This window comes from Magallana gigas, chromosome 7 (genome assembly GCF_963853765.1).
Source record: "Magallana gigas chromosome 7, xbMagGiga1.1, whole genome shotgun sequence".
NCBI classification, from domain to species: Eukaryota; Metazoa; Mollusca; class Bivalvia; order Ostreida; family Ostreidae; genus Magallana; species Magallana gigas.
In genome coordinates this window covers 31,378,578-31,403,900 of record NC_088859.1, presented here as the reverse complement: position 1 = coordinate 31,403,900, position 25,323 = coordinate 31,378,578, and the positions used below count along the sequence as shown (strand labels likewise).

The 25,323-nt window shown below is 33.5% G+C and overlaps 2 protein-coding genes across 3 annotated transcripts; one reads left to right on the top strand and one right to left on the bottom strand.

Annotated features, from left to right (window-relative positions):
* Positions 1 to 4,213: 4,213 nt before the first annotated feature.
* LOC105338801 (DNA repair and recombination protein RAD54B) lies at positions 4,214 to 22,620 on the top strand. 2 transcript variants are annotated; one of them, XM_011444080.4, is made up of 26 exons: positions 4,214 to 4,443; positions 4,552 to 4,589; positions 5,506 to 5,648; positions 5,743 to 5,801; positions 5,941 to 5,962; positions 6,083 to 6,137; positions 7,005 to 7,092; positions 8,192 to 8,291; positions 8,389 to 8,441; positions 8,553 to 8,639; positions 12,265 to 12,419; positions 12,516 to 12,563; positions 12,664 to 12,745; positions 12,862 to 12,942; positions 13,172 to 13,321; positions 13,454 to 13,565; positions 13,768 to 13,947; positions 14,048 to 14,256; positions 14,553 to 14,711; positions 14,963 to 15,089; positions 15,264 to 15,370; positions 16,063 to 16,128; positions 17,058 to 17,171; positions 17,764 to 17,916; positions 21,662 to 21,736; positions 21,981 to 22,620. In XM_011444080.4, exons 1-26 carry the CDS (start codon positions 4,357 to 4,359, stop codon positions 22,080 to 22,082), a joined length of 2,652 nt encoding a protein of 883 aa, XP_011442382.3. In that variant the 5' UTR covers positions 4,214 to 4,356; the 3' UTR covers positions 22,083 to 22,620. The 2 variants fall into 2 exon arrangements, with proteins under 2 accessions (XP_011442382.3, XP_011442381.3); XM_011444079.4 differs by having other exon boundaries at positions 4,215 to 4,443; positions 5,503 to 5,648.
* LOC105338800 (gem-associated protein 6) lies at positions 22,277 to 25,186 on the bottom strand. Its single transcript, XM_066065522.1, has 2 exons — positions 25,044 to 25,186; positions 22,277 to 23,422 (listed from the first exon to the last, which is right to left on the bottom strand). The coding sequence occupies exon 2, from the start codon at positions 23,165 to 23,167 to the stop codon at positions 22,634 to 22,636; it is 534 nt and encodes a 177-aa protein (XP_065921594.1). The 5' UTR covers positions 23,168 to 23,422; positions 25,044 to 25,186; the 3' UTR covers positions 22,277 to 22,633.
* Positions 25,187 to 25,323: the final 137 nt, after the last annotated feature.

Here is a 25,323-nt window from a genome sequence, read left to right as displayed (position 1 = left end):
ATATTCTTAAAGCCAATTCTGAGGCTCCCTTCCCCTCACCCAGTTTCTGCTGCTAGGCTATCAACTTTAGCATTTTTTCCCCTACATATCTTGATGAATGTGTTACAGTGATGTCATCTGTGAAATCCAGATAATCAAACTTGTGAGAATAGTGTTTACTAAATTCCAATGTGTTTATCTATAGTGGTTTGTTTCATGGTCCAGTCAACTGCTAGGACGAACAACAATGGTGAAAATATACATCCTTGTCATACCCCTACGGGAATGTTGAAGGGTTCTGTTAGTTTTCCTTTACGAATTATAGGACTTTGAATTCCAGTGTAGGCAAATATACTTCAATTGATGTTTATAGCGAGCGAAGCGACCATTAAGAACCAGTGTGCGCGGGAAAAAGAACGAGCTAAACCTACAGTTCATCAAACAAATTTTTTTGTGTACATCCCATAATGCTCTCTAATGTTTTCACCCGTGGTGCTATGCCAAAAATGGCCGACTTTTAACTCGTAATTTACGGTGACTTAAAGTTTGAAACACGTTTTGAGTACCGTATATGCTTTGGCGAGACTGAAAAGATTTGTTACATGCTTCTATACTTTCGTATTGAGTCGAGAAACGTAAACAAAGACGAACAAAGTTATGGATGACGTCACAGTGCACTCGCGCTATATTTCCCGCGATAAATTTAGAGGTGAATCAAACATCTGTAATGAGTGTACTGGATTTTTCAGTATAGACTGTGATACCTGCCTCATTGACATATGATTTGTTTTTAATTTTTTTAATATAGAGATTTTATATATATATACTAGCAAGAGCCATACTTTACTGTCATATCGATCCATTTTTAAGCTAATTGTGCATGCATGTACAGTAGGCAGGTAAGTATATGAGTAGGGAGGAAAGACATTTTGAACTAAATAAAAAGGAATAAAATGAAAAAATAAACAGTTAAAAAATTATGTAGATATTACAAATACTCAGACCATTAAATTTAAAAGTGGGAAATTACACACCTACAAACAGGTACCGGGCTCTCTCTCTCTCTCTCTCTCTCTCTCTCTCTCTCTCTCTCTCTCTCGGGGTAGTGGGTTGCGCTGTATGTATCATAACCATTATAATTAGTACCTTTGGCATACTTATTGTAGAGCAATACTCTCTCAAAAATTCTTTGACGTTCGTTGATACCTAAACAAAACTACAAGTTGACAATGATGCAAGGTAATATATGTGTATGCGCTCGCCAGAACGGTAGCACCGTAAAACATATTAAAATTATTTGGAATACGAGATTGCTTCTGTTTCACAGTGTTTCTCTTTCCAGGGTGTAAAATGCTTTCTCAAAATCAACAAAGACGACATTGTGTGGGTGACTTGAATTTTTCGGATTGTGTTGCTATTTGGTTACCACGTGATCTGTTTTGTTTGAACCCTGCGTAGTTTTTACAAAGTTTGGAATACACTGCTGCTCTGATCGAGTTAGTGTAGTATGACTTTTCTGTTAAACACTTTTCCTGGGACATATAGGAGCCTTATCTCTATGATTATCACAAATACTCAATTTTCCCTTCATGGGTAACTTTACAAGATATTCATGGCCTTCCTTCTAGTCTGATATGGTACTTCTTCCTTTCCCCAGATCTTGCCAAAGAGTCGTATAGCAGCCTGGCTACCGTATCTTTGTCTGCTTTGAGGGCGTCTCTATAGATGCTGTCTGGTTCTGGAGACTTGTTCTTTTTCAAGAATGATATATAAATGAATGACGCTCACAGTTGATGTCCGAAGGGTATGTATTATGTAGGCATTTTAGGCATTTTTCTTTTTATTTCTTTTTATGCTTGTTGGTAAGCAATGATTTAAAATGTTCTACCCATTTATGCATTTGGTCCTCAAGGGTATTAAGAGTGTTTACTAGTAAGAAGTTGGGTGGTATTATACATGTACAAAGCTTTGATGTTTCTTCTGCTTCTGTGACTACCTTCTTGTGAAATTTCTTTTGTCTCTGGAATTTTTCTTGACTTTTGTTTTATTTGCTCGCACTATTATAGGCCTCTGAAGCTGCTTGTTTTGGTGCTCTTTTTGCTGCTGTTGAAGGCTTCTTATTTCTATCTCCTATTTTTAAAAGTGTCTCTAGAGAGATCCATTCTTGATGTTTTTCGTTTACTTGTTCCAATCATCACATGCAAATGCAATGATCTGGTACCAGTAATCTGCAATTGTGCTGTTAACATCTTCCTTTTGGATTTCTTTGAGCGTTGAGAAGCGATTTATTAGCTCCATCTGGAATTCTGTCTGTTTCACACAATTTGCTAGCATGGTGGAGTTGAAGCTTTTACCAATTAAGGATGACGTTTACTCAGAATGAAAAAAAAATCCACTGATGATAATGAAAAACCATCTATTGTGTGTTATAGACCTTTGCTTGTATTGTTATTTTTCACTTTCAGAAAAGAAGGTCAATGACCTACTTTTTGAGTTAATGGCCATTGAATATTTATTGAAAAATCAAGAAAAATCCCATAAAATTTTACACTACGATTGAGATTTTCTTAATTAAAAAAATATTACAAATAATTAAACACTTTAAAAAATAATATACACTTTATGAATGGTAGTGGCACTTAATAAGTACACAACATTAAGATTTCAGCATAATTTTTTAAAAATAATTCAGTCCGAATTTCCTCTATCATTTTTCAAATCCCTTCCCATTTTTGATTCAATTTTACAAAAAATTGAATGATGATAATACAAAAACATTTATGGTATTGAACTACTTATATTGACCTTATTCTATTGGCAAAAAATTTATATGAGGTCAATGATCAAAATTTTGAGATATGGTGTCTTTTATCGTTTTTAAGCATTTTTCAATATTTTTATTATTCGTGCCATAAGATTATTTTTATGAATAAGTGAGATAAAACTAACGGAAAATATGCAAAATTACATACACTTAAATATAAAATCCTAACTTTTAATTTTATACTACTGCCAAAAAACTTTTAGCAGAAAACAAAATCTGCAAAATTTAGTCCGAATTTCCTCTGTTTGACTAAAAGTCAATTTTTGTTTGAGCCTAATTTCATAATAAAGTAAAACTATTGAATGTTTTGTCAATAATAATTCATTTCATAAATACTTTTTGTGTTTAGAACAAATTTTACTCATTACATTGAACTTTATAACAATCGGAATTTGAGAACTCAAACCCTGAGTAAATAACACCCTTAAGATCTGTGGGTTTGTTTTGTGTGATTGAGTAGTTTGAATTGTCTGAAGCTGCATTGGCATTTGCTTAACCCTTTAATCTTGCAAGTTCTTCTAGACCGTCTTGCAATGATTTTCTGTTCTTCTGTCTGATGGGGCCCATGACAAGGCTTATGTGGGCTTATGTGGGAAGATGGTTCTGCCAATGTCTAAGTACTTGTTGGCACATAGATTTGCAAATTATACATCTGCATTTTCATTCATTGTGCTAAGGTCATGTCTTCCCATGATTTCTTCGAAGCTTGTGTCATTGCTTCCTACCTTAGGTACCCAGTATCCATCTGCTATCACGGGAAGGTACTATCGGTAAGGAGAGACTCCTTCCAGCATTACTGCTTGCCAACGGTGCATGGAGGCTGAAAGCAAGAGGTGACAATTAAGCACACAGACACAAACACCAACATGCTCTGGACGCATCACACAACATTGACTGGGTTTGGAAAATTGAAACTTGTAGAAGCATTATTATGTAATTTAAGTTTAAGAGTTTAAGTATTGACTGAGACCCGGTATATTGACTGACAATAACACACCTGTTACATGTACATGTAATCCGAGGATTTGACTGACATAATCATGATCTTCGGGGTAGGGTTGGGCCACGATGGAGGTTCAAATTTTACATACGAATAAATGCAGAAAATATTTGAAGATCTTCTAACAGACTTTTGGTCCAGGAAAGAAATGGGTCTTGTGAAAGTATATTTTAAAAAAAATATTCGCTTAATAAGAACTTCAGTGCTTCAGTCTGTAATTTTTTAATGTATCCATGCATACAGCATCTATAATTGATAAAGTTTAATTCAAAATTCTTGAAACATCATTTGGGCCTAAAAGGATTTAATGTTAATCATATAAACATGATAAATGTGTGGAGAAATCTCTTAAATCGTAAAACACAATGTGACTGAACATCTGTATGTTTTCGAATACGAATATGTATGTGAACGACTTGTCTGCAGTATACAGAGAGGAAAATGGCGCGTTATACAAACAGGTGATACTTTCTGATTTTTTTCTTGGCAAAACTTTATGGAAAATAATACGTATGGATAAGAAACTGTCGATTTGTTTGATATATAAGCAAAAATGAGGAGATCGGCAGCCCCTAGTCAAGGATCACAAGCCAAAAGACCCAGATTCAATGTTCCTTTTAAAAGTCCATGTCAAAATACGGTAACATTATGTGCATATGAAATGTGTAACATGAGATTATAATATTTATCAGCGTGAAGATTTAGTTTTGTTGAATGTTTGAATAAATTGTTGTTGTTGTTTTTAAAGGGCGGGGAAGTGACAGAATCACCAAACCCTCCATTAAGGTAAAAAGTACTACATTCTAAACAGCTTAATGAGATTCTTTTCATTCAGAATCATTATCAGATAAAACTTCCATAAATTACGTTGTTGCCAAAACTTGGGTTTTTATTTAAATATTCATAAAAAGTGGTGAGATATAAACACTTTACCTTACACTGTTCTCTGTCCTAGAATTGTATTTTTGTTCACTTTTTGACAATTTTTTTAGTAATTCCATATACCTGTCACAGGATTAATTATTTTAGTTAATTATTCATATTTGCGTTCATTTATTTCACATTTCATGTTATCATTTCCCACTGTTCATTTGTTTCCATTCACGTCGCTTCATTCATTTATGCAATCGTGCATTCATAGTATGATAGTAGTACTAGAGGAAGAAGAAAGAATAAGATGATATAAGAACAATGGTCCAAATTTCGCTATGAAAATAATTTTCATTGGAGAATTTAAAATTTGTAAATATATTGACATATTCTGTGATCCATTTAGAAATTTTTCGAACGCATAGCAGAATTTTTCATCATTATTTGCCAATGCACTAATGTTTGCAATAAAATTGCAGTAGACTCTAAATTTTTGATTAGCATGATTAGCACTGTCTTTCAACATATTATGATAAAGAGGGCATTTTAACACAGAAATGAATATAATTTGGACACTGCTATTAATAAGAATCAAAATAACAATGAAAAAAAAACTTAAAGGTTAACTTAATTGTGACAGAATATATGTGATGAAGTACGTACACTGTACTGCTAGAAAGTTAATTTTTCTGCCTTATAATAGATATATTGTGATTGGACAAGTTTTTTCAAATCATGCATACTCCCTGCTTATTGGTCAGTATTTTAAATATTTAATTTTTTGCTATATTAAGTTTGTATATTTCAAATTATATATTCAACTGTGCAGCAGGGAAATAGTTTTGACTCCAAAATTCACAACAAACAACATAACTAATATACCAGTAACAGTGAATGAAGCGAAGAACAAAACTGAGAAGATTTTAGCTGGATTGAGCTCAAAGAGTGTCCCAGTTCCTTCAGCAGGACCAGCTGGTATTGCTAATTAATTAATCAAAGAAATGCTGATTTTATTAAATAGGTTTTTAAAAAGTTCTTAATTTCTTAGATATGTTTAAAACCTTTTCAGAGAATGGTGCCAAACAAAGATATTTTGCTGTCATGTGGTGTAAACTATCAAAGAAAAAGGTTTGTTATTTATTTAGAGTTCTGAGATTTTTGTCATTACAAATACATTGTACCATTAATGGATGTTTGAAATATGTGTAAAGTATTGATAACTGCAGTGATAGTGATGAAATTCTGAATAATTTGATCTTATTTTCAGCATAAAAAATGGGAAGGTGATGGTATGTATAACCGATAATTTTGACCTAACTTTTGATTTCTATAATTATGTAAAAAAAAACAAAAAAAAAACCACACACATTTTTTTCTTACAGTTAATAATTTTTTTTTAACTGTTTTAGCTGTTTTGGTAACCCAAGGAAGAAATGCTACATTATACGACATTGAAGGCAAAGTGTATGTTTAATTCCTTTTATTAGTTACATGTATTACCTTTAGAGTTCTCTATTTATGAATTTTACTGTGAATATGTGCCTAAGTAAATCTTTCTTACACCACAGTTAACTAGCAAGCACCACTATGCTTAGTTAAATTTCCCTTTTCTCATATCTAATTAAAATCCCCCAAAACCACAAGGTCTGCTATATTCTACTGATGGAAAATAAATAGTGAAATAAGTTTACCTCAGCATTTGGTTTTATTTGTAATTATGTAAAAGTGTACAATAATTGTTCTCCAAAGCACTGTTCATACTTTTGCACAAAGTAAAATTTTAAATTGAGAACATTGGCCCATATTGTATAGATTTTACATGAAATCAAATTAAGGTGGAATAACACACCTGAAAAAAAATCACTCAAATTAACAGTAAATTATTTAATAATCATGAAAGATATGATAATAAACAAACTGTACAAATGTCAAATAAGCGAAAAATTTGCAGTTTTGGGATAAAAAAAATTAATATAAAAAAAATTCAATACAATATGTAATAGCAAAAGCCCCTGCGGGATTCGAACTCGGGATGTACGGATCACAAGCCCGACATGTCATCCACTCAGCTATGAAGTAAGTTACATGTTGCTTTCGATAAAATCCTTTTAATAAAATGAATGTCGTTTCGATGAGAGGTCAGCCATTTTGTGACTGTGTTATTCCACCTTAATCAAATTTCCATACTATAAATCATGTTATCATGCTCAATGAAAGAACTGTTAGAAAAAAAATTGTACTTGCAGAATATTTCTCTCTCTCTCTCTCTCTCTCTCTCTCTCTCTCTCTCTCTCTCTCTCTCTCTGAGACAAATGTAATTCTGATTCACAGAATAGGTAAAGGAACAGGATATAAATGTACAGAGCTGGAGGTATTGAAGGAGGATGAAAGCTTAACAATAGGAGGCAAAGAGATCCAGGTACATTGTTTTAATAATAGTTATGTTATTTTTATTTATTATGCCCTTCTACAAAGATTCTACAAAGAAGGGAGGGCATATTGCTTTGCTGCTGTGTGTCGGTCGGTCCACTAAAAGTTTCCGCTCATTTTCTTCACAGAGGATAAACATATTGAAACCAAATTTGGTATACATGTTTATCATGATAATATCTAGGTCGAGTTCGATACTGGATGCGATCGAGCCATTTTCGACAGAGTTATGGCCCTTGGACGTAGAAAAATTCCAGTTATTTGCAGTTTCCGCTCATTTTCTTTGCAGAAGATAAACACATTGAAATGAAATTTGGTATACAGGTTTATCATGCTAATATCTCAGTCAAAATCGATACTGGGTGCAATCGAGCCATTTTCGACAGAGTTATGGCCCTTCGACGTAGAAAAATTCCAGTTATTTGCAGTTTCCGCTCATTTTCTTCGCAGAGGATAAACATATTGAAACCAAATTTGGTTTACAGGTTTATCATGATAATATCTAGGTCAAGTTCGATATTGGGTACAATAGAGCCATTTTCGACAGAGTTATGGCTCTTGGACGTAGAAAAATTCCAGTTATTTGCAGTTTCCGCTTATTTTCTTCACAGCAGATGAATATATTGAAATAAAATTTGGTATACAGGTTTATCTAAATAATATCAAGGTCAAGTTCGATATTGGGTATGATTGAGCCATTTTCGACAGAGTTATGCCCCTTGGACTTAGAAAAATTCCAAATATTTGCTGTTTACGTTCATTTTCTTTGTGTATGTTTCCAAGGGAGGGGGGCATAAGTGTTTCACAAACATCTCTTGTTATCATAAAGTGTTATGTCATATGGAGTGCCCTTGTATAAGCTACCTAAGAGCTATACCGAACTAATAAATCCATGAAAAATGCCTTGTTATGTTATTTCACTCCATTTATTGTATTAAAAATACTTAAGTACCATTCGTTTTAAAATCATTTTGAATTTGCAGTTCATATGCAGTACATGTGATTTCTATTAGAATAATTGATCATCATTTTCATGTAGAGTCTGAGTGACTCATTTTATTGAATTTAATTTCTTAAATTTATTGTAGGTGATGTCCCTCATGACTGAAGACCACTTCAAATCTGGAAAATGCTTTTCCTCTTTAGCAGAAAGTACAAAAATACTAACAGTGCCAGAAAGGACACCAAGTGAGAGATAATGTTTATTGGTATTAGTCTTTCAAAATTTGCAAATGATGTTAACATGCAGATGTAAATCTTTCATTTTGAAAATATTTTTTTCTAGTGCCAGTTGCAGACAAAACTTTTGTCAACCCATTGAAAGGAGAAAGAGCATGTGTATGTTGTATTTTTGGTGACTCTGTTCACTTTTTCGTTGCTGAATTTTTTTACCAGAAGGATATGATAGATTTTTATGTCAAAGTTCAAATGTATGCTTAAAATTTTCAGACAGCTCCTTCGTACTGCACCACACCACGGCATGACCCGTCATCACCGAATGCCCTTGTGATGCCTCAACCTAGTGCTGCTCATCAGGTATTATTGTGCATGTAAATGTAGATAAATGCATTCACTATTCTCTAAAGTTCGTATCAAATCAAAAATACAAGTTATAAAATAAATTTTTTGTGATTTAATATTATTTCTTGTTCCTTATTGACATTTTGAATATGTAGTTTGATTTCAAAATGTAAATACATGTACAGTCAGACTTTGTTATCTCAAACTAGATGGGACTGTTTAAAAACTTTGAGATATCGTGGGTAAAACACTTTTTAGCTCACCTGAGCTGAAAGCTCAAGTGAGCTATTCTGATCACATTTTGTCCGTCGTCCGTCTGTCCGTCCATCTGTCCGTCTGTCCGTCTGTAAACTTTTTACATTTTGAACTTCTTCTCTAAAACCGCTTATCCAATTTCAACCAAATTTGGCACAAAGCATCCTTATGGGAGGGCGAATATAAATTGCAGAAATAAAAGTTTGATCTGTATTCAAAGCGGAGAAAACCTTGAAACTGTAGAAAAAGGGGGGGTGCATTTTTAAAAATCTTATTCTCAAGAACTACCGAGGCAAATTCAACCTAGTTTAGCATAAATTATCCTTATGGGAAGGAAAATATAAATTGCAAAAATTAAGTGGTAATTCTGTTTCAAATCTGAGTTATTACGAAAATAATAATAAAGGAAATGCGTGTTTCAATCAGTTTAATAGCTTCGGGTTCGGCATCCGGTAAAATGATTCCATACTTCTAAAACGAGGTTCAGCCATGACATTATATGAAAAAGGGTCGATCTGACTATGATGAATTTGCTTGTTGTGCAACAGTTCGCGTATGAAGGGAAATTTTGAAACATACAAAATATATTGGTGCCGATTTTGTGAAGTAAATTGAGGCTAAATATTTCAATGCGTTGACAGTTTTCACACATGACGTTGGTGTTAGCTTGTTCTGATTTTCGTTTCGTTCTCATTATGCTTTGTAACCTGGAAACTATCGTCTGTATTTCGTGATTTTTACGTATCAAATCAAATAGAGACTTCGGTAAATCAAACAGTTAACTGTTTACCTGCGCAAATTAAGCAAAATCGGATGTAGGGGTACTGAAATACAATTCATTCTATCGGTAATTCGGCATTATCTTTTGCGTAATGGTACATGTAGATTAATGCAATAGGTTTTGTTGAGATGCTCGGCATTTTTTCGAGTTTATTCAGTTTAAATAGAGTTTGATATCGCTGACGATATATATATGTATATATATGATTCATTTCGAAAAAATAAATTGTGTTCTTTATTTGTTATACATGTAGTGCATGTTTCTTGTGTTTAATTGTTTACAATTTCTATTTACTAACCATATTTGAGTGTTAAGCTTCGAATTATAAGCAAGATACAGAGATTTGCTCACAATTCTATGTTTGTACACAGATCTTAAAAACTAAAGCTTAAAAAAGTAAAAAATTTGTCAATATTTATTAAGAAAATTTTCAAAGTCTGTTCTTCCAGAAACCAACTTTAACAACTTATTGTATTGTAAACTTAACCTTTTTAGCTCACCTGAGGGTGGGGCCACAACGGGGGGGTCGAAGTTTAACAAATGAATATATAGAGTAAATCTTTAAAAATCTCCTCCTCAGAAACTAATCAGCCAGGAAAGCTGAAACTTGTGTGAAAGCATCATCAGGTAATGTAGATACAAATTTGTGAACATCATGATCCCCAGAGGTAGGGTGGGGCCACAATAAAGGATAGAAGTTTTACATAGGAAAATAAAAAGTAAATCTTTAAAAATCTTCTTCTCAGAAACTAATCGGCCAGGAAAGCTGACACTTGTGTGGAAGGATCCTCAGGTAGTGTAGATTCAAAGTTGTGAAAATCGTGACCCCCGGGGTACGGTGAGGCCACAATGGGGGATCGAAGTTTAACATAGGAATATATAGAGTAAATCTTTAAAAATCTTCTTCTCAGAAACTAATCGGCCAGGAAAGCTGAAACTTGTGTGAAAGCATCCTCAGGTAATGTAGATTCATAGTTGTGAAAATCATGACCCCTGGGGGTAGGGTGGGGCCACAATGGGGGGTCGAAGTTTAACATATGAATATAAAAAGTAAATCTTTTAAAATCTTCTTCTAAGAAACTAATCGGCCACGAAAGCCGTCACTTGTGTGGAAGCATCCTCAGGTAGTGAAGATTCAAAGTTGTGAAAATCATGACCCCTGGGGGTAGGGTGGTGCCACAAGGGGGGGTCGAAGTTTAACATATGAATATAAATAGTAAATCTTTAAAAATCTTCTTCTCAGAAACTAATCAGCCAGGAAAGCTGAAACTTGTGTGAAAGCATCATCAGGTAATGTAGATTCATAGTTGTGAAAATCATGACCCCCGGGGGTAGGGAGGGGCCACAATGGGGGATCGAAGTTTAAAATAGGAATATATAGAATAAATCTTTAAAAATCTAGCCAGGAAAGCTGACACTTTTGTGGATGCATCCTCAGGTAGTGTAAATTCAAAGTTGTGAAAATCATGACCCCCGGGGGTAGGGTGGGGCCACAATGGGGGATCGAAGTTAAACATAGGAATATATAGAGTAAATCTTTAAAAATCTTCTTCTCAGAAACTAATCAGCCGGCAATGCTGAAACTTCTTCGGAAGCATCCTCAGGTAGTGTTGATTCAAAGTTGTGAAAATAACAACCCCTGGGGGTAGAATGGGGCCACAATGGGGGGTCGAAGTTTAACATATGATTATATAGAGTAAATCTTTAAAAATCTTCTTCTCAGAAACTAATTAGCCAGGAAAGCTGAAACTTGTGTGGAAGCATCCTCAGGTAGTGTAGATTCAAATTTGTGAAAATCATAACCCTGGGGGTAGGTTTGGGCCACAATGGGAGGTCGATGTTTTACATAGGAATAAACAGAGTAAATCTTTAAAAATCTTCTTCTCAGAAACTAATCAGCCAGGAAAGCTGAAACTTGTGTGAAAGCATCCTCAGGTAGTGTAGATTCATAGTTGTGAAAATCATGATCCCCAGGGGTAGGGTGGGGCCACAATGGGGGGTCAAAATTTAACAAAGGAATATATAGGGTAAATCTATAAAAATCTTCTCAGAAACTAATCAGCCAGATGTTTCTTTATAATTGTTAAGACTTTGGCCCCAGGGCAATTCTTTGGCCTCCCGAGAAGGTTCAGAGTTTGATGTACGTTTATATCTAATATATAAACTATTGTTAAGGATCATTTTGAGAACTGCAATACTCAACATATGATATGACTATAAAATCATCTTGTTAGAAAAGGGACTTATGATTATAAACATAAGAATATCCAGGGGAAAATGGATTTTATTTATACAGGATCTACATGTATTATTGTACATTGTCCAGGTAGTTTGTATTATGACTCCATTAAGCTGATTTTATCGTACCTATTGTTCCTCAGGTGAGCGATGTGGCCCATGGGCCTCTTGTTTTAAAAAGTTGTTACGACTAACAAATCACTTTGACATAACCATTGTATTTGAGATATCAGTGTCAGAGATATCAAAGTTCAACAGTATTATATTCTGTTGAAGTCTAAAATAGAAAAACATGTTTTGGTATCCAAAATACACATGTACAGTGTTTCGATAACACATGTAAATGACTTGGCCTGTGTGTTGTAGTGGCAGTACAACAAGAAGAACCTCCCTGTTGTTGATGTGGTGGTGGATCCCTATCTATCTGTTCACTTAAGGCCCCACCAGAGGGAGGGGGTCACATTTCTGTACGAGTGTGTGATGGGATTCAGAAACCTTTCAGGGAGGGGAGCCATCTTGGCGTAAGTGTCACTTTTAGTGATTAAACATAATATTTTTTTTTCTTTTGGTAGTATTGTTGTAATAGAACTTAGGTTTATTACTTCTTTAATTAACAGAGATGATATGGGACTTGGAAAAACTCTACAATGCATTTCTCTTATCTGGTAAGTAACCAGGTTTTGAATTTTGAAATGTGCTGATACATTAAATAAAAAAACCCCATAAACTGCTATGTTTATGATACTTTACTTATTTTAAACACAGGACTTTATACAAACAAGGACCATATGGTGGGAAACCTGTCATTAAGAGAGCCCTCATCATTACACCAGGCAGTCTAGTCAAAGCAAGTACCGTACTAAGAGAGGAGATAACCTTAGGTTGTGTTTAATGCTTCTAACAAGCTTGTCCTATATTGATTACTTTTCAAAATGTAATGTACCATTCAATTTTCTGTTGTAGAATTGGTTTTTGGAGATAAAAAAGTGGTTGGGCACAGAAAGGTTAAAGGCTTTTGCTGTTAGTTCAGATAATAGAATTGAGGTAAGAATTAATCTACATGTACCGGTATATGCAGTATTGGAAGATTACATGTATATCTGACATGGAATTTTCATTTATGTTTTGCAGCAATATTGCTGGCATCTTCACTAGCCAAGTGTCCAATTCATTTTTTTCTCATTGGGAGAATCAATCAGACATTTGGCTAGTGAAGATGTATTGCTTGTTGTTTCCATAAATTTTATAGTCATTATGTGTGGACTTATTTCAGGAGTTTGTGAATACTTCCATTTATCCCATTGTGATAATCTCCTATGAGATGTTTGTCAGAGTGTATGAACAGTTGCAGTCCTTGCAGTTTGATATCATAATATGTGACGAAGGACATAGGTTGAAGAATAATAATATCAAAACTACCTCTGTAAGTGTTACATACAGTACATCATAAATTTTAATGTATACTTAAAAAGATTGTAAAGTACATTTATACATAAAACTGTAATTAAGAAAATTCTTTTGTCTTTAGTTGGACATGAATTGACTCTATTTTCAGTTAATTGCCAGTATGCCTACACCAAGAAGAGTAGTTTTGACTGGAACCCCAATACAAAATGACCTGCAGGAATTCTTTTCAATTGTGGAATTCTGCAATCCTGGATTACTTGGTATGTTACTTGATCCCTACATCAATTACTTTCAAAAAGTGTCAAGAACATACGGGTACACGTACATGTATGATATCTATAGAAAAAGGAAAAAAAAAATTGAGACGATATGATCATGGAAAATGTCAACTTTATCCAAATATTTGTTAAGTTTTAAAATGAAGGTTCATGTTGGTCTTACTACAGGATTCTTTTTTGTCAGGATCTTCTGGATCATTCAAAAGAGTGTTTGAAAATCCTATCGTTGCCTCCCGTCAACCAAGTGCTTCGCCTGAAGATATTGAATTGGGAGCAGAGAGAGGGAGTGAACTCAGTCGTATTACGAAACTATTTGTTCTTCGGCGATCTCAAGAAATCAATATCAAATACCTGCCTCCTAAATGTATGAAATTTTTATTTTAGTGGATTTGTTTTATCTATTTTTAAGTATGTATTAGTATAATAAATACAATACACTAATGCTGAAGGAAAATTTTCCACAGGTGAAGTAGTTCTCTTCTGTAAGCCTTCCGCCTTACAGCTGAGCTTGTATAGCCAGATGCTGCAGGGGAAGCTGTTTCGATCCTGTCTCAGAAGTGACGGTGCCACACATCTAGTCTGCATAGGGGCCTTGAAGAAGCTCTGTAACCATCCTAGTTTGATATTCTCTAAGGCATCTCAAGCTGAAGAATGCCCTGATGACATAGAAGAGGTCATTGTTTTGTCATTTGCATGTCTGTTCATTCAGAATCTTATCATTATCCTCCTATGTACTGCTTACTGTGCAAATTAATTTTCAATTTGGTTTAGTTGAGCATACATGTACATGTTACATGTACCTTGCTACATATATATTCGGAAGTTTGTACAAGTATCAAAACTTACATTTTACAGATGAATATTACAAGATTGTTGGTTAATTCATCATGTGAAAAATTTATGAGTAAGTCATATGCTACATGTATGAATTCTTCAAATAAACCCAATTTTTTGTTTTAATCATTCAAGGGTTCAGTGTACAGTGGTTTGTCTGCCCTCTTTCCATCAGACTATCAAGAAAAGATCTACTCTGCTGAGCATGCTGGGAAATTAAAAGTTTTATCTGAAATTCTTATACAAATACACAAAGACTCTGAAAAGATAGTTATAGTCTCAAATCACACAAAGGTAAGACTTCATGCAACAAATTTTCTAATATATTGTATTACTTTTACAAGATTTCCTATTTTGTTCTCTGACTCTCTGTTTGATACCAAAGAATTCAACAGTGATAGTGAATAGTTTTGATAACATGATATTGTTTTTGTTTGTACATTGTTTTGCTAGCTTATTTTTATTTTCATAACAAGTTCTTATGATAAAATCTTTTGAGAATTGATAATAAATTTCTTCTAATTTTAATTATATTTTTCTTTCAGACTTTAGATATTCTCCAACAGTTTTGTTCCAATTGTGGTTATGGTTATTTAAGATTAGATGGACAAACTTCCACAAATATTCGTCAAGAAATTGTCACAAAGTTTAACAGCAAGCATTGTTTGGAAAGTAATTACATTAACATTAATTAGTACTTTTAAAAACAGAATTTTAATTTCTTCGAGCTTTATACATGTACCATTAAGTAAATGTATGGTAGTAATTTTTAAAAACAACAGTTTAATTTCCTTGAGCTTTCTATATACTGGACATGTACCATAGAGTAACATTTTCTTGTTGTAGAAGTATTCTTACTGAGCTCAAAAGCCGGGGGAGTTGGCTTGAATCTCATTGGAGCATCTCGACTCTTACTGTATGACATTGATTGGAATCCTGCCAATGATTTACAAGTTAGTATGGACTTTGTGCCTTTTAGTTGAATCTTTGGGCTATTGGTGTACCAAATTATTATTAATATTCCTAGCCTTCGTAGTATAAAAGTATGGTATTTTTCCCATTGATTGAAAATTGCTTAAAGAATTGATACTTATACACTTACTCACGTAAGTGTTAAGTTTTGTATATTGCAAGGCCTAAGGCAATTTAGATTTCTAGGTTTTCTACTTATGCCCTAAAAAATTTACATTCTTTTTAAATGCAGTATAATATACTGTAGAATCATTTAAATTCGTGGGGGCCAATTTTTGTGTATTGTTGGTTTTATACTTATTCGTGGGGATTTAATTTCGTGGGTGCATCAGTTTTCACTTTTAGTAAAAAAGAAGACTCTTTCTTAAAATCTTTTATTGAGGATATAAATTCATGGGGAAGGGCTACCCACGAATACCACGAAAATTGAGCCACCATGAATTATAATGATTCCACAGTTCATGTATATGCTTGCTCATGTATAACAAGTATAATTGGAAATGCATTATATTTATGACCTTATTTTATTCACATGTACATGTATGTATGTTATGAATGCCTGAAAACTTTAAGTGATAATTGAAGGAAATTTTGATTGATATCATTCCTTGAAGCTATGCTGACTGTTGGCTATTAATGATAAGTGATGAATAAAGTCTCTTTGAACTTGTAGGCCATGGCTAGAGTATGGAGGGATGGACAAAAGAGAAAAATCTATATTTACAGACTTCTTACAACAGTGAGTTAATTGTATTAATTTTTCAATGGAGATTCTGAAAAAATAATACTTCTGATTATGGGTCAACTAGTCAAAACAGAATCCATGAATATCCAAGATCATAAAGTATGATTTTCATTTAATATGATAAAGGTGGTCTCATAAAGGTAAAGTCTCATAAGGGTGATGTCTCGTCTCGGTGAGCTTTGTAATCTGTGATTACCTATGTTTTGTAAAATATCAAGAGAATATTTAACCATACTGGTACTTTACTCATTGGTAGTTAATTTTTTTTCTAAATGCTTTTTTTAACACAGAAAAATTAATAAGTTTTGTTTTAATTAACTGGGTTTCCCAAAGGAAAAATCCTGGTATTGAAATGGTAAAAAAAATGGTGGGCAGGTGGTTGCCAAAAGGGTACCCCTATTGTATGAAAAACTACTCCTACAGTTTTCAAGATAGGTAGTTGATGTTTTGCAGATCAATTGTACATACATGTATATGTATATTGGAGGTGTGCGTATTACTTGGATTTTGATTTTTGATAACTTATGAAACAAATCCTTTTAAACTTAAATATTTTTTCTCAGAAAATTGCGTACAGGTTATTCAATTCTCTGGATAGGTAGTGTTTTTCAATTATAAAGGTTGACAAATGGATTATGGAAACTGTTAACATAAAAGAAAACCTGGTTTGCTGTCACATTAACAGCTTAACACTTGTTCACAAATGTTTTGGAACTTCAAAATTGTGTTCTATTTGATTTCAATACTTGAACCACAGGGGCATCGTATCCGCTCTACACTCTATGACATATATATAAATAATACACTCCCTTGTGTATTATTTATATATATGTCATAGAGTGTAGAGCGGATACGATGCCCCTGTGGTTAAACATAGAAAGATATTTGGTCTTAGTCAGAATAACATATAATTATCCTTTTAGGGAACAATTGAAGAGAAAATTTATCAACGCCAAATCAGTAAACAAGGACTGAGTGGTGCTGTCATGGATCTAAAAAACAAGCGGGAAGCTCAGTTTTCTCGTGAAGAACTAAGAGTGAGTGAATTTAATGTTGATCGTGTTCAGAAGTCAGATCATTCAGTTAATTTACCAGGGGAAAGCGGTGATCCTTAATGTCAATAATATTACAGTCATCCCAAGATGGCTGAAGCAAAAACAGATGTTTTCACATTTTTCATGAATATGTTTTCATTCTCATGACAAGAACTTAATTTGTGTAGTTGTACAACAACTTTATAGATTATACTAAACTTTGAAGCATTTTCGATAATATAATGCTATCACAAATCGTTGTTTGGAGGGGGGGGGATCTAAGCTTATAGTGTCTCCAACTTTTGGTTGTTGAATTGTAACATGTGCTCAACTTCTCATTCTAATGTTGGTTACTTCAAATATATGTAACATAAATACATGTATATGTACATGATTAATTTGGTAAGCATTTTAATTTGTTTTACAGTGTAAATTTACCTAAAGTTAAATCTCTTTCAATGACTGAAAATTAATTGAATGAAAACCACTTTTCCCCAGTGTACATGTTAACGTTACTACATGTATATGTTCATTAACCATTGTTTTCAGCATTTATGAAGAAGTCTCTGGATGATTGATTGATATTTTTTTGCAGGATTTATTTTCTCTAAATGAGAACACAATTTGTGATACTCATGACCTCATCAAATGTCAATGTGATGGGCGAGACGACACAGGTACTTCAGAAGCTATTCCCTTACCACAGACTGCAAGGTCTTGTCAGTTAGGGTCCGCATCCATCATTCAGGTAAAGTACCAGTATGGTTAAATATTCTCTTGATATTTTACAAAACATAGGTAATCACAGATTACAAAGCTCACCGAGACGAGACATCACCCTTATGAGACTTTACCTTTATGAGACCACCTTTATCATATTAAATGAAAATCATACTTTATGATCTTGGATATTCATGGATTCTGTTTTGACACAATATCGTATATCATCTGTTAAAAAATTGTATGATAATCATATGTTCATATGTTAATCAATACAATAATATAAAATTAAATATTGCATCCTATCATATTTACAACATATATCATATAATACAATAAAATACCATAATAAACAATGATGGGATATGCTATTGTAATGTATGATATGACATTGTATTGTGTTATACGTTACTGTATTTGATGAAATAATACAATATCATAATATATAAAACAATATGGTATTATATTACAATATCATATTACATAATACATCATAACATTGAAACATATGATATTATATTGTATAATATAGTATGATATTGTATGATACTGTATAATTTTTGATACATAATATGATATTGTATCATATGATACAATATTATTTGATACTACATTGTATCATATCAAATGATACAATATTATGTGATAAAGTAAAATATTATAAAATACAATATTATATTATACATATTGTATCTTATGATACAATAATATATTTTACAATATCATACATTACAATTTCATGTGATGTGATAATATATCATATTATAAACCAATATTATATTATACAATATCGTATGATACGTTATTATATAATATAACAGTATCATATTATACAATTTCAAGTGATATAATTCTTTTTTACAGAAACTAATATCATATTATACAAATTCGTATGATACAATATTATTACTTATTAGGTTAGTTACTGACTCACTACGGAAATATATTGGGTTGATCAATCTCATAGATGGCGAGGCAAAGCCGAGCCTTCTATGAGATTGATCAACCCAATATATTTCCGTAGTGAGTCAGTAACATACCTAATAAGTGTTTTGTTTTCTCGAGGACTATCAAGCAACATATTTATTCACAAATAGCGATGATCTACGCAAAGCCATGTACAAGATGCCTTACATCTCGTCCAATTTAACTCATTTAAACTCTTCAAAATTTTGATCTCACCTTTCAAATACTCTTTAAAAATCTTTGCTTTGCCCATGTTTACTTACAATGTTTTGTCCCTTTCCTCTGCAGAGATTTGAGCAAATTTCGTCGCTGCCATTTTGTTCTGCTCCAGACAAAACAATGTGACGTCAATATTTTAAGGGCAACTACTCTAATTTTAAAGAATTTCAAAGGGCAACAACTCCAAATACTTAAAGAACTTACAGCATGCAGTTTATGTATAAAATACTATGAAATGTCGAAATGAGTAAGCGAAGCGTCGACCAATGACGGCCATATTGCCTAATATTATTTCTCACAGAACAAATATAGAGATATATGAGGCAATCACGTGCTATGTTTAAACCAATGAAAATGTGACATTTCAGTCCAAGGGAAAACAATATAGAATATACAATATAGTATCATAGGATACAATATTATATTTTGCAATATCTTAAGTAATAGTATCATGTGATTAAATACTAAATTAATAATACAATATAATATTATACAATATTGTATAATAATATACAATACTATACATAACGATATCATGATACAATATCATAGTATAAAATATCAAAAAAATTGATACAATATCATATCGTATCACATAACTTTTTATAATATTACATATGATATTATATTGTATCATATTAAACAATATTGTTTCATACCATACAATACTATATCATAGGAATCATGTTATATCATTTATCAACAAACACATCTATCTATCGAGCAGGTTTGAGTGAGGTAGGAGATTTCTTTAGCATCCTTGATAATGGAGATCAGGCTTTGCATCTGAAGCAACCTCTGCGTTTCATTTATAATATAGTTAAATCAAGTATGCAAGCTATCATCTATAAAACATGTGACCTGTTCCAAAAAATCTAAACCTCATCCAGCATCCGAAACCTATGGCTCAGATTCAGCATTCAAGCCTGTCGGGTGCATTAGTATACATAAGACGCATCTCCATGCAAGTTTGGTGAAGTTCAGACCAGTAATAACTAAGATATCATCATCAGAGGGCACTAGCAATTAAAACCTTAACCTGCTCCAGCATCCGCAACCTATGGCTCAGATTCAACATCCATGCCTTTCCGTACATCTGTGCATCTGTATCATAAGACACACCATCCATTCAAGTTTGGTGAAGTTAGGACCTGTAATAACTAAGATATATTTTTTAGCATCCTTGATAATGGAGATCAAGCTCTGCATCTGAAGCTTCCTCTGTGATTCATTCATACTACAGTTTAATCAACTATGCAAGTTTGAAAAAGTACTATTATCTATTAAACATGTGACCTGTTCCAAAAAACTTAACCATATCCAGCATCTGAAACCTATGGCTCTGACTCAGCATTCAAACCTGTCAGGTGCATCAGTATCATAAGACGCACCATTCATGGAAGTCTGGTGAAGTTAGACCAAGTAATAACTAAGATATAATCATCAGAGGGCACCTGTTTCAAACACTTTAACCAGCTCTAAAAACCTTAACCTCCTTCAGCATCCGAAACCTATGGCTCAGATTTAGCATTCAAGCCTGTCTGGTGCATCAGTATCATAAGACGCACCATCCATGGAAGTCTGGTGAAGTTAGGACAAGTAGTAACTAAGATATAATCATCAGAGAGCACCTGTTTCAAACACTTTAACCAGCTCCAAAAACCTTAACCTCCTCCAGCATCCGAAACCTATAGCTCAGATTCAGCACTCAAGCCTGTCTGGTGCATCAGTATCATAAGACACACCATCCATGCAAGTTTGGTGAAGTACGGACCTGCAGTAACTTAGATATTGCTATCAAAGGGCACCTGCAACAAAAACTTTAACCAGCTCCAAAAACCTTAACTTTCTCCAGCATCCGAAACCTATAGCTCAGATTCAGCACTCAAGCCTGTCTGGTGCATCAGTATCATAAGACACACCATCCATGCAAGTTTGGTGAAGTACAGACCTGCAGTAACTTAGATATTGCTATCATAACCTGCAACAAAAACTTTAACCTGGTCCAACAACCTTAACCTCCTCCAGCATCTGAAATTTAGGACTCAGATTCAGCATCCAAGTCTTTCAAGTCCATAAGTAGGTCCAGATGCATCATCCATGCAAGTTTGGTGAAGATAGGACAAGTAAAAGCTTAGATACAGGACCTGCAACAAAAACTTTAACCAGGTCCAGACACCGACGCCGACGGTATAGCATAAGCTCCCCCTGACTTCGTCTCGGTGAGCTAAAAAATTGCAGCAAACCTGAGTGCTCTACATGGAAAAAGAGGCCCATGGGCTACATCACTCACCTTAACAAAGTTCTTGTATCATTTTATATTTAAACATTTAATTATGAAACTCTTTAAAAATATTGTAAAATTCTCATTTATTCCAAGATTTGACAAAACATTAAACAATATACACTGTTTCGTAATTATCTCCCTATTTAAAAGGGTTTCAACCTAATAATTTTGAATCTCTTTGCATAAAGATGCATTATACCAAGTTTATTAAATTTGGCCCAAAGCTCTCTTGAACATTTGGTTCAGGTGAGCTAAAAAAAAAAAAGAGACACATTTACTTATTAAATATGTAATTTTGTAGAAAACCAAAACTCTTGGCATGGAAGAACTACTGGACTGGAAGCATATTTCTGGAAACAAATTAGAGGAAAAAGAGGTATGCCTGCATCAACTAAAATATGGTACCAGATTATAAAGGGTTACAGGTATTTTTGCCCAGTAACAGTTGTAGACTATTTGTCTTTAACACTGTTGCGTCAAGAGTTAACTCACCATTTTATAAATTCAATGATTCAGAAAACAAACGAAGTGAAAATACAAGAGGCACAAGGGCCACTTTGCTCATTTGAGTAACAATATAAGTTTCTGATCCATTCTATTTTTTAATTTACTTTATACAGGACTGGTTACTTGGCAATGTCTGCTCTTGCATTACATTTGGATTCTGGCAGGAAACTAACAATGAAAAGAAAGCACCCATGGAAAATTTAACTTTTGATTAAAAAGATAAAGATACTGTGAAAAGAAATGTGGAGTGATCAATTCGCTATTTACATGTAATTACTGTTCTGTGTTTGAACACAAGACTGGTAACTTTTCAAATTTGCTTTGTATTACATTTGTCAAAATTGTAAAAGAAAGCAACTAAGGGAAATCAAGTTTGAAGAATGTACTCTGAATAGAAAATTGCAATAAAGACTGTAAACAACATTTAATTGTAAAGGTTACAGTACAAAATATCAATTTGTTGCATGAAACATTTTCTGTACCTGTATTGTGGAATCATTAAAATTCATGGTGGCTCAAATTTTTATGGTACCCCTCATCCTCAATAAATTCCCAATAACAGGATTTTTATTCTCTAAACATACAATTGCAAAAATGCATCAAAAAAACTTCATCCTTACTATTGGCCATAAACCTTTGAAAACTTGGCCCCCATGATTTTAATGAATCCATGGTACCCATGTTTTATGTACATGTATGACTATATTACACATTATGTTTTATAATTTTAATGAAAGAAACAAAAAATGACAATGTCTTTCAAACATCAGCACCATTCCTCTTGATCAGAAGGCATGTTTTTAATTAGACCCTGAATTCTACCCAAGATGATTTCATTAGTGCTACGACAATTTTCGACTCCATAAGGTGGCTCAATAAACAAGGCATCTGAAATTGACAGAAGTTCTCCATTGTTTCCAGCAACTTGCACTGGTAAACGATTTTTGAGTAGCCAACTCTTCAGTGCATTCTTTCTCTTCTCGAGTTCCTCCTCCGAGAGTGTCTCAACTTCAGGGGGTCTAAACATGGCTTCAATGCGTTTCTTGTAGGTTTCAGAGTTCTCGTCCAAAACAGAAACTTGTCTTACACTTGGTCCCATTACTATGTCCAACTGTGTCTTGTCATCTGTAAAGGACAACAGAACAAAGCTCTCGGAGACTGGATCAATAGTGTACACCCATCCTGTGACTTCTTTCCCATCTTCTTTAAGAACGCTGACCTGTTTGTTTAGATACTGCATAAAATCTTCTGGATCCCGTGTAAATATAGGGTGGACACTTCCATTTATTTCTCCTTCCATACTTTTGAATCAAAGAAAATACACAATTTTAGTTTCAGTCCTTAGTGGTTAAGATCAAATTGATCAGATTTTTTGTACTTTTCTAGTAGTTCAGTTTTATAAGTAAGTTGATTTCTGAGAATGTCAATTTGTTTCAACTGTTCTGTTTTGCTGCATTGTATTCCAGGCATTTTATCAACAAATTCTCTGGCCTTTTCTAACTTGATTTTCAATTCTTTCATTTTTTGGTTGACATCAGGAGATTCTTTGTCAATGCTGAAATAGAGTAGATAATTATTTCACAAAAAATACCAAAAAACAACTAGGTGGGGCACGATCTCTAGAATCTAGATTTCGCTGCAAGTATGAAGCTTTGTAAAGTTATATAAAGAATAGCGCTACCAGGGCAGGTAATAAAAACCCTCTTTAAGAGTTACTGTAAATTTCTTATTTCACGCAAGTACTTAATTCCATGATTCTGCTGATTCACAGGAATTTTGTATCAAATCACGAGAATATAAAATCAGTAACACTAAGATGACAAAATTTGCATGTAGGTATTTGAAAAGCATTAAAGAGGACTTTGTTTCAACCATTCTGAATTTGAAATTTAGCTCAAGATCATTGCACACTCCCTTTCCAACACACACTCTCTGGTGTAATGTAATGGGGCAAAGAGGAGAAAAAGTGTTTTTGCATGTTTACTTGGACATTCAATAAAGAAACTTGATTCAAGTTTACTGCAATGCAGCACAAATACAGGCAATTTTGTGGTAAGGTCTGAGCAAGACTGGTTCAAAGGGAGAGAATTAATGGTACAAAATTGGATTTCTAAGAGATCCAATTTGACCTTTGCTTTTGACTTATGATTATGATCTTATAAGAAGGTCTATATATTTTGTAATACATGTCTTACAAATTTTAGTAATATTATTTTTTTTTTGTAATATTATTTTTTTATGTTATAATACAATTTTTCATACTGGACTGTTGAATGCAACTTCACACTCATTATCCAAAGTCACTCTGTAACATTGGGTGATATAAGAGTCGATGGTTAAGAGAATATACTCGAGATAAAAGAAGTCGGATGGGCAGCTAGATTGATCACCATATAGCACTTGCAGAGTTGGGTCTTATGCTTAAGACAATGGTCTGGCAAGCAAATGTTCCTCGTAACGTCGGCTGAAGAAACATGATGGCCTGACACATATTGAACGACACAAAGCAGTCACATTAATTCTTAGGAACTTTGAATTTTGAATATTTATTTAAGTAGGTGAATCATCCCTCGGTTATCAAACATTAAGCTAGACGACAGACAGTATATGTTTAACGTAATCCATTAATGGTCTATCGTTCAACAGCCAATTTGTCAAAATTGCCAACAGACCAGTCGAACCTTGGTCTATTTTCAGTCGTCAAGGTCTGCCGACCGACATTAAAAAGAATTCCAAATGCCTTAATGTCGATTGACTGATGACGGACATAACAAACTGTCTGCTGATGAATGGATGTTGACAGAGGAGAGCTCGACGGACTTTAACAACTGTTTCAACTGAGGAAATTAGCAACTGACACAGAAAAAATTATAAGTTGGCCTGTTACAGAATTTGAAGCATTGTTAAAGTTTAAATTAGGAAGAGAGATTATTACATCAGTCCATTCTAATTAGAATTAGATCCTTCATGCTCCCGTATTCGATATGTCGCTGTGACATATCAAATCATACCAGATACGGGAACGTGAAGGATTTAATTTTAATTAGATTGACATCGGTCTGGTTTCAATTGTAACAGAGTTACAGATTTGCCGTACTGGGAAACTGAACTGTATTCTTGCCGTTTATGATATGGTATAACATGCCAAATAACAAAATTAAGAGAAATTGCCCAACCTTGCATGCCATTGTAATCAGTAAGTACGAATATTGACCACTTTATATCCAAGATTTAACTAAGGGGGCAGCTCTACGCTGATCATAAAATTGATCAGTATTTTTGTCGTGCAAATCGTTCGTCTGTCGTCACAACGGGCACATGCGAGACAATTGATCATATTGATGACAGGAAAATTATCTCGTGTAAAACAGGCTATATTCATTTTATATACAGTTAAAAAATTTCTATTAACTTAAAATTGTAATATTATTTTACCTTTTCAACACATCTGTAATT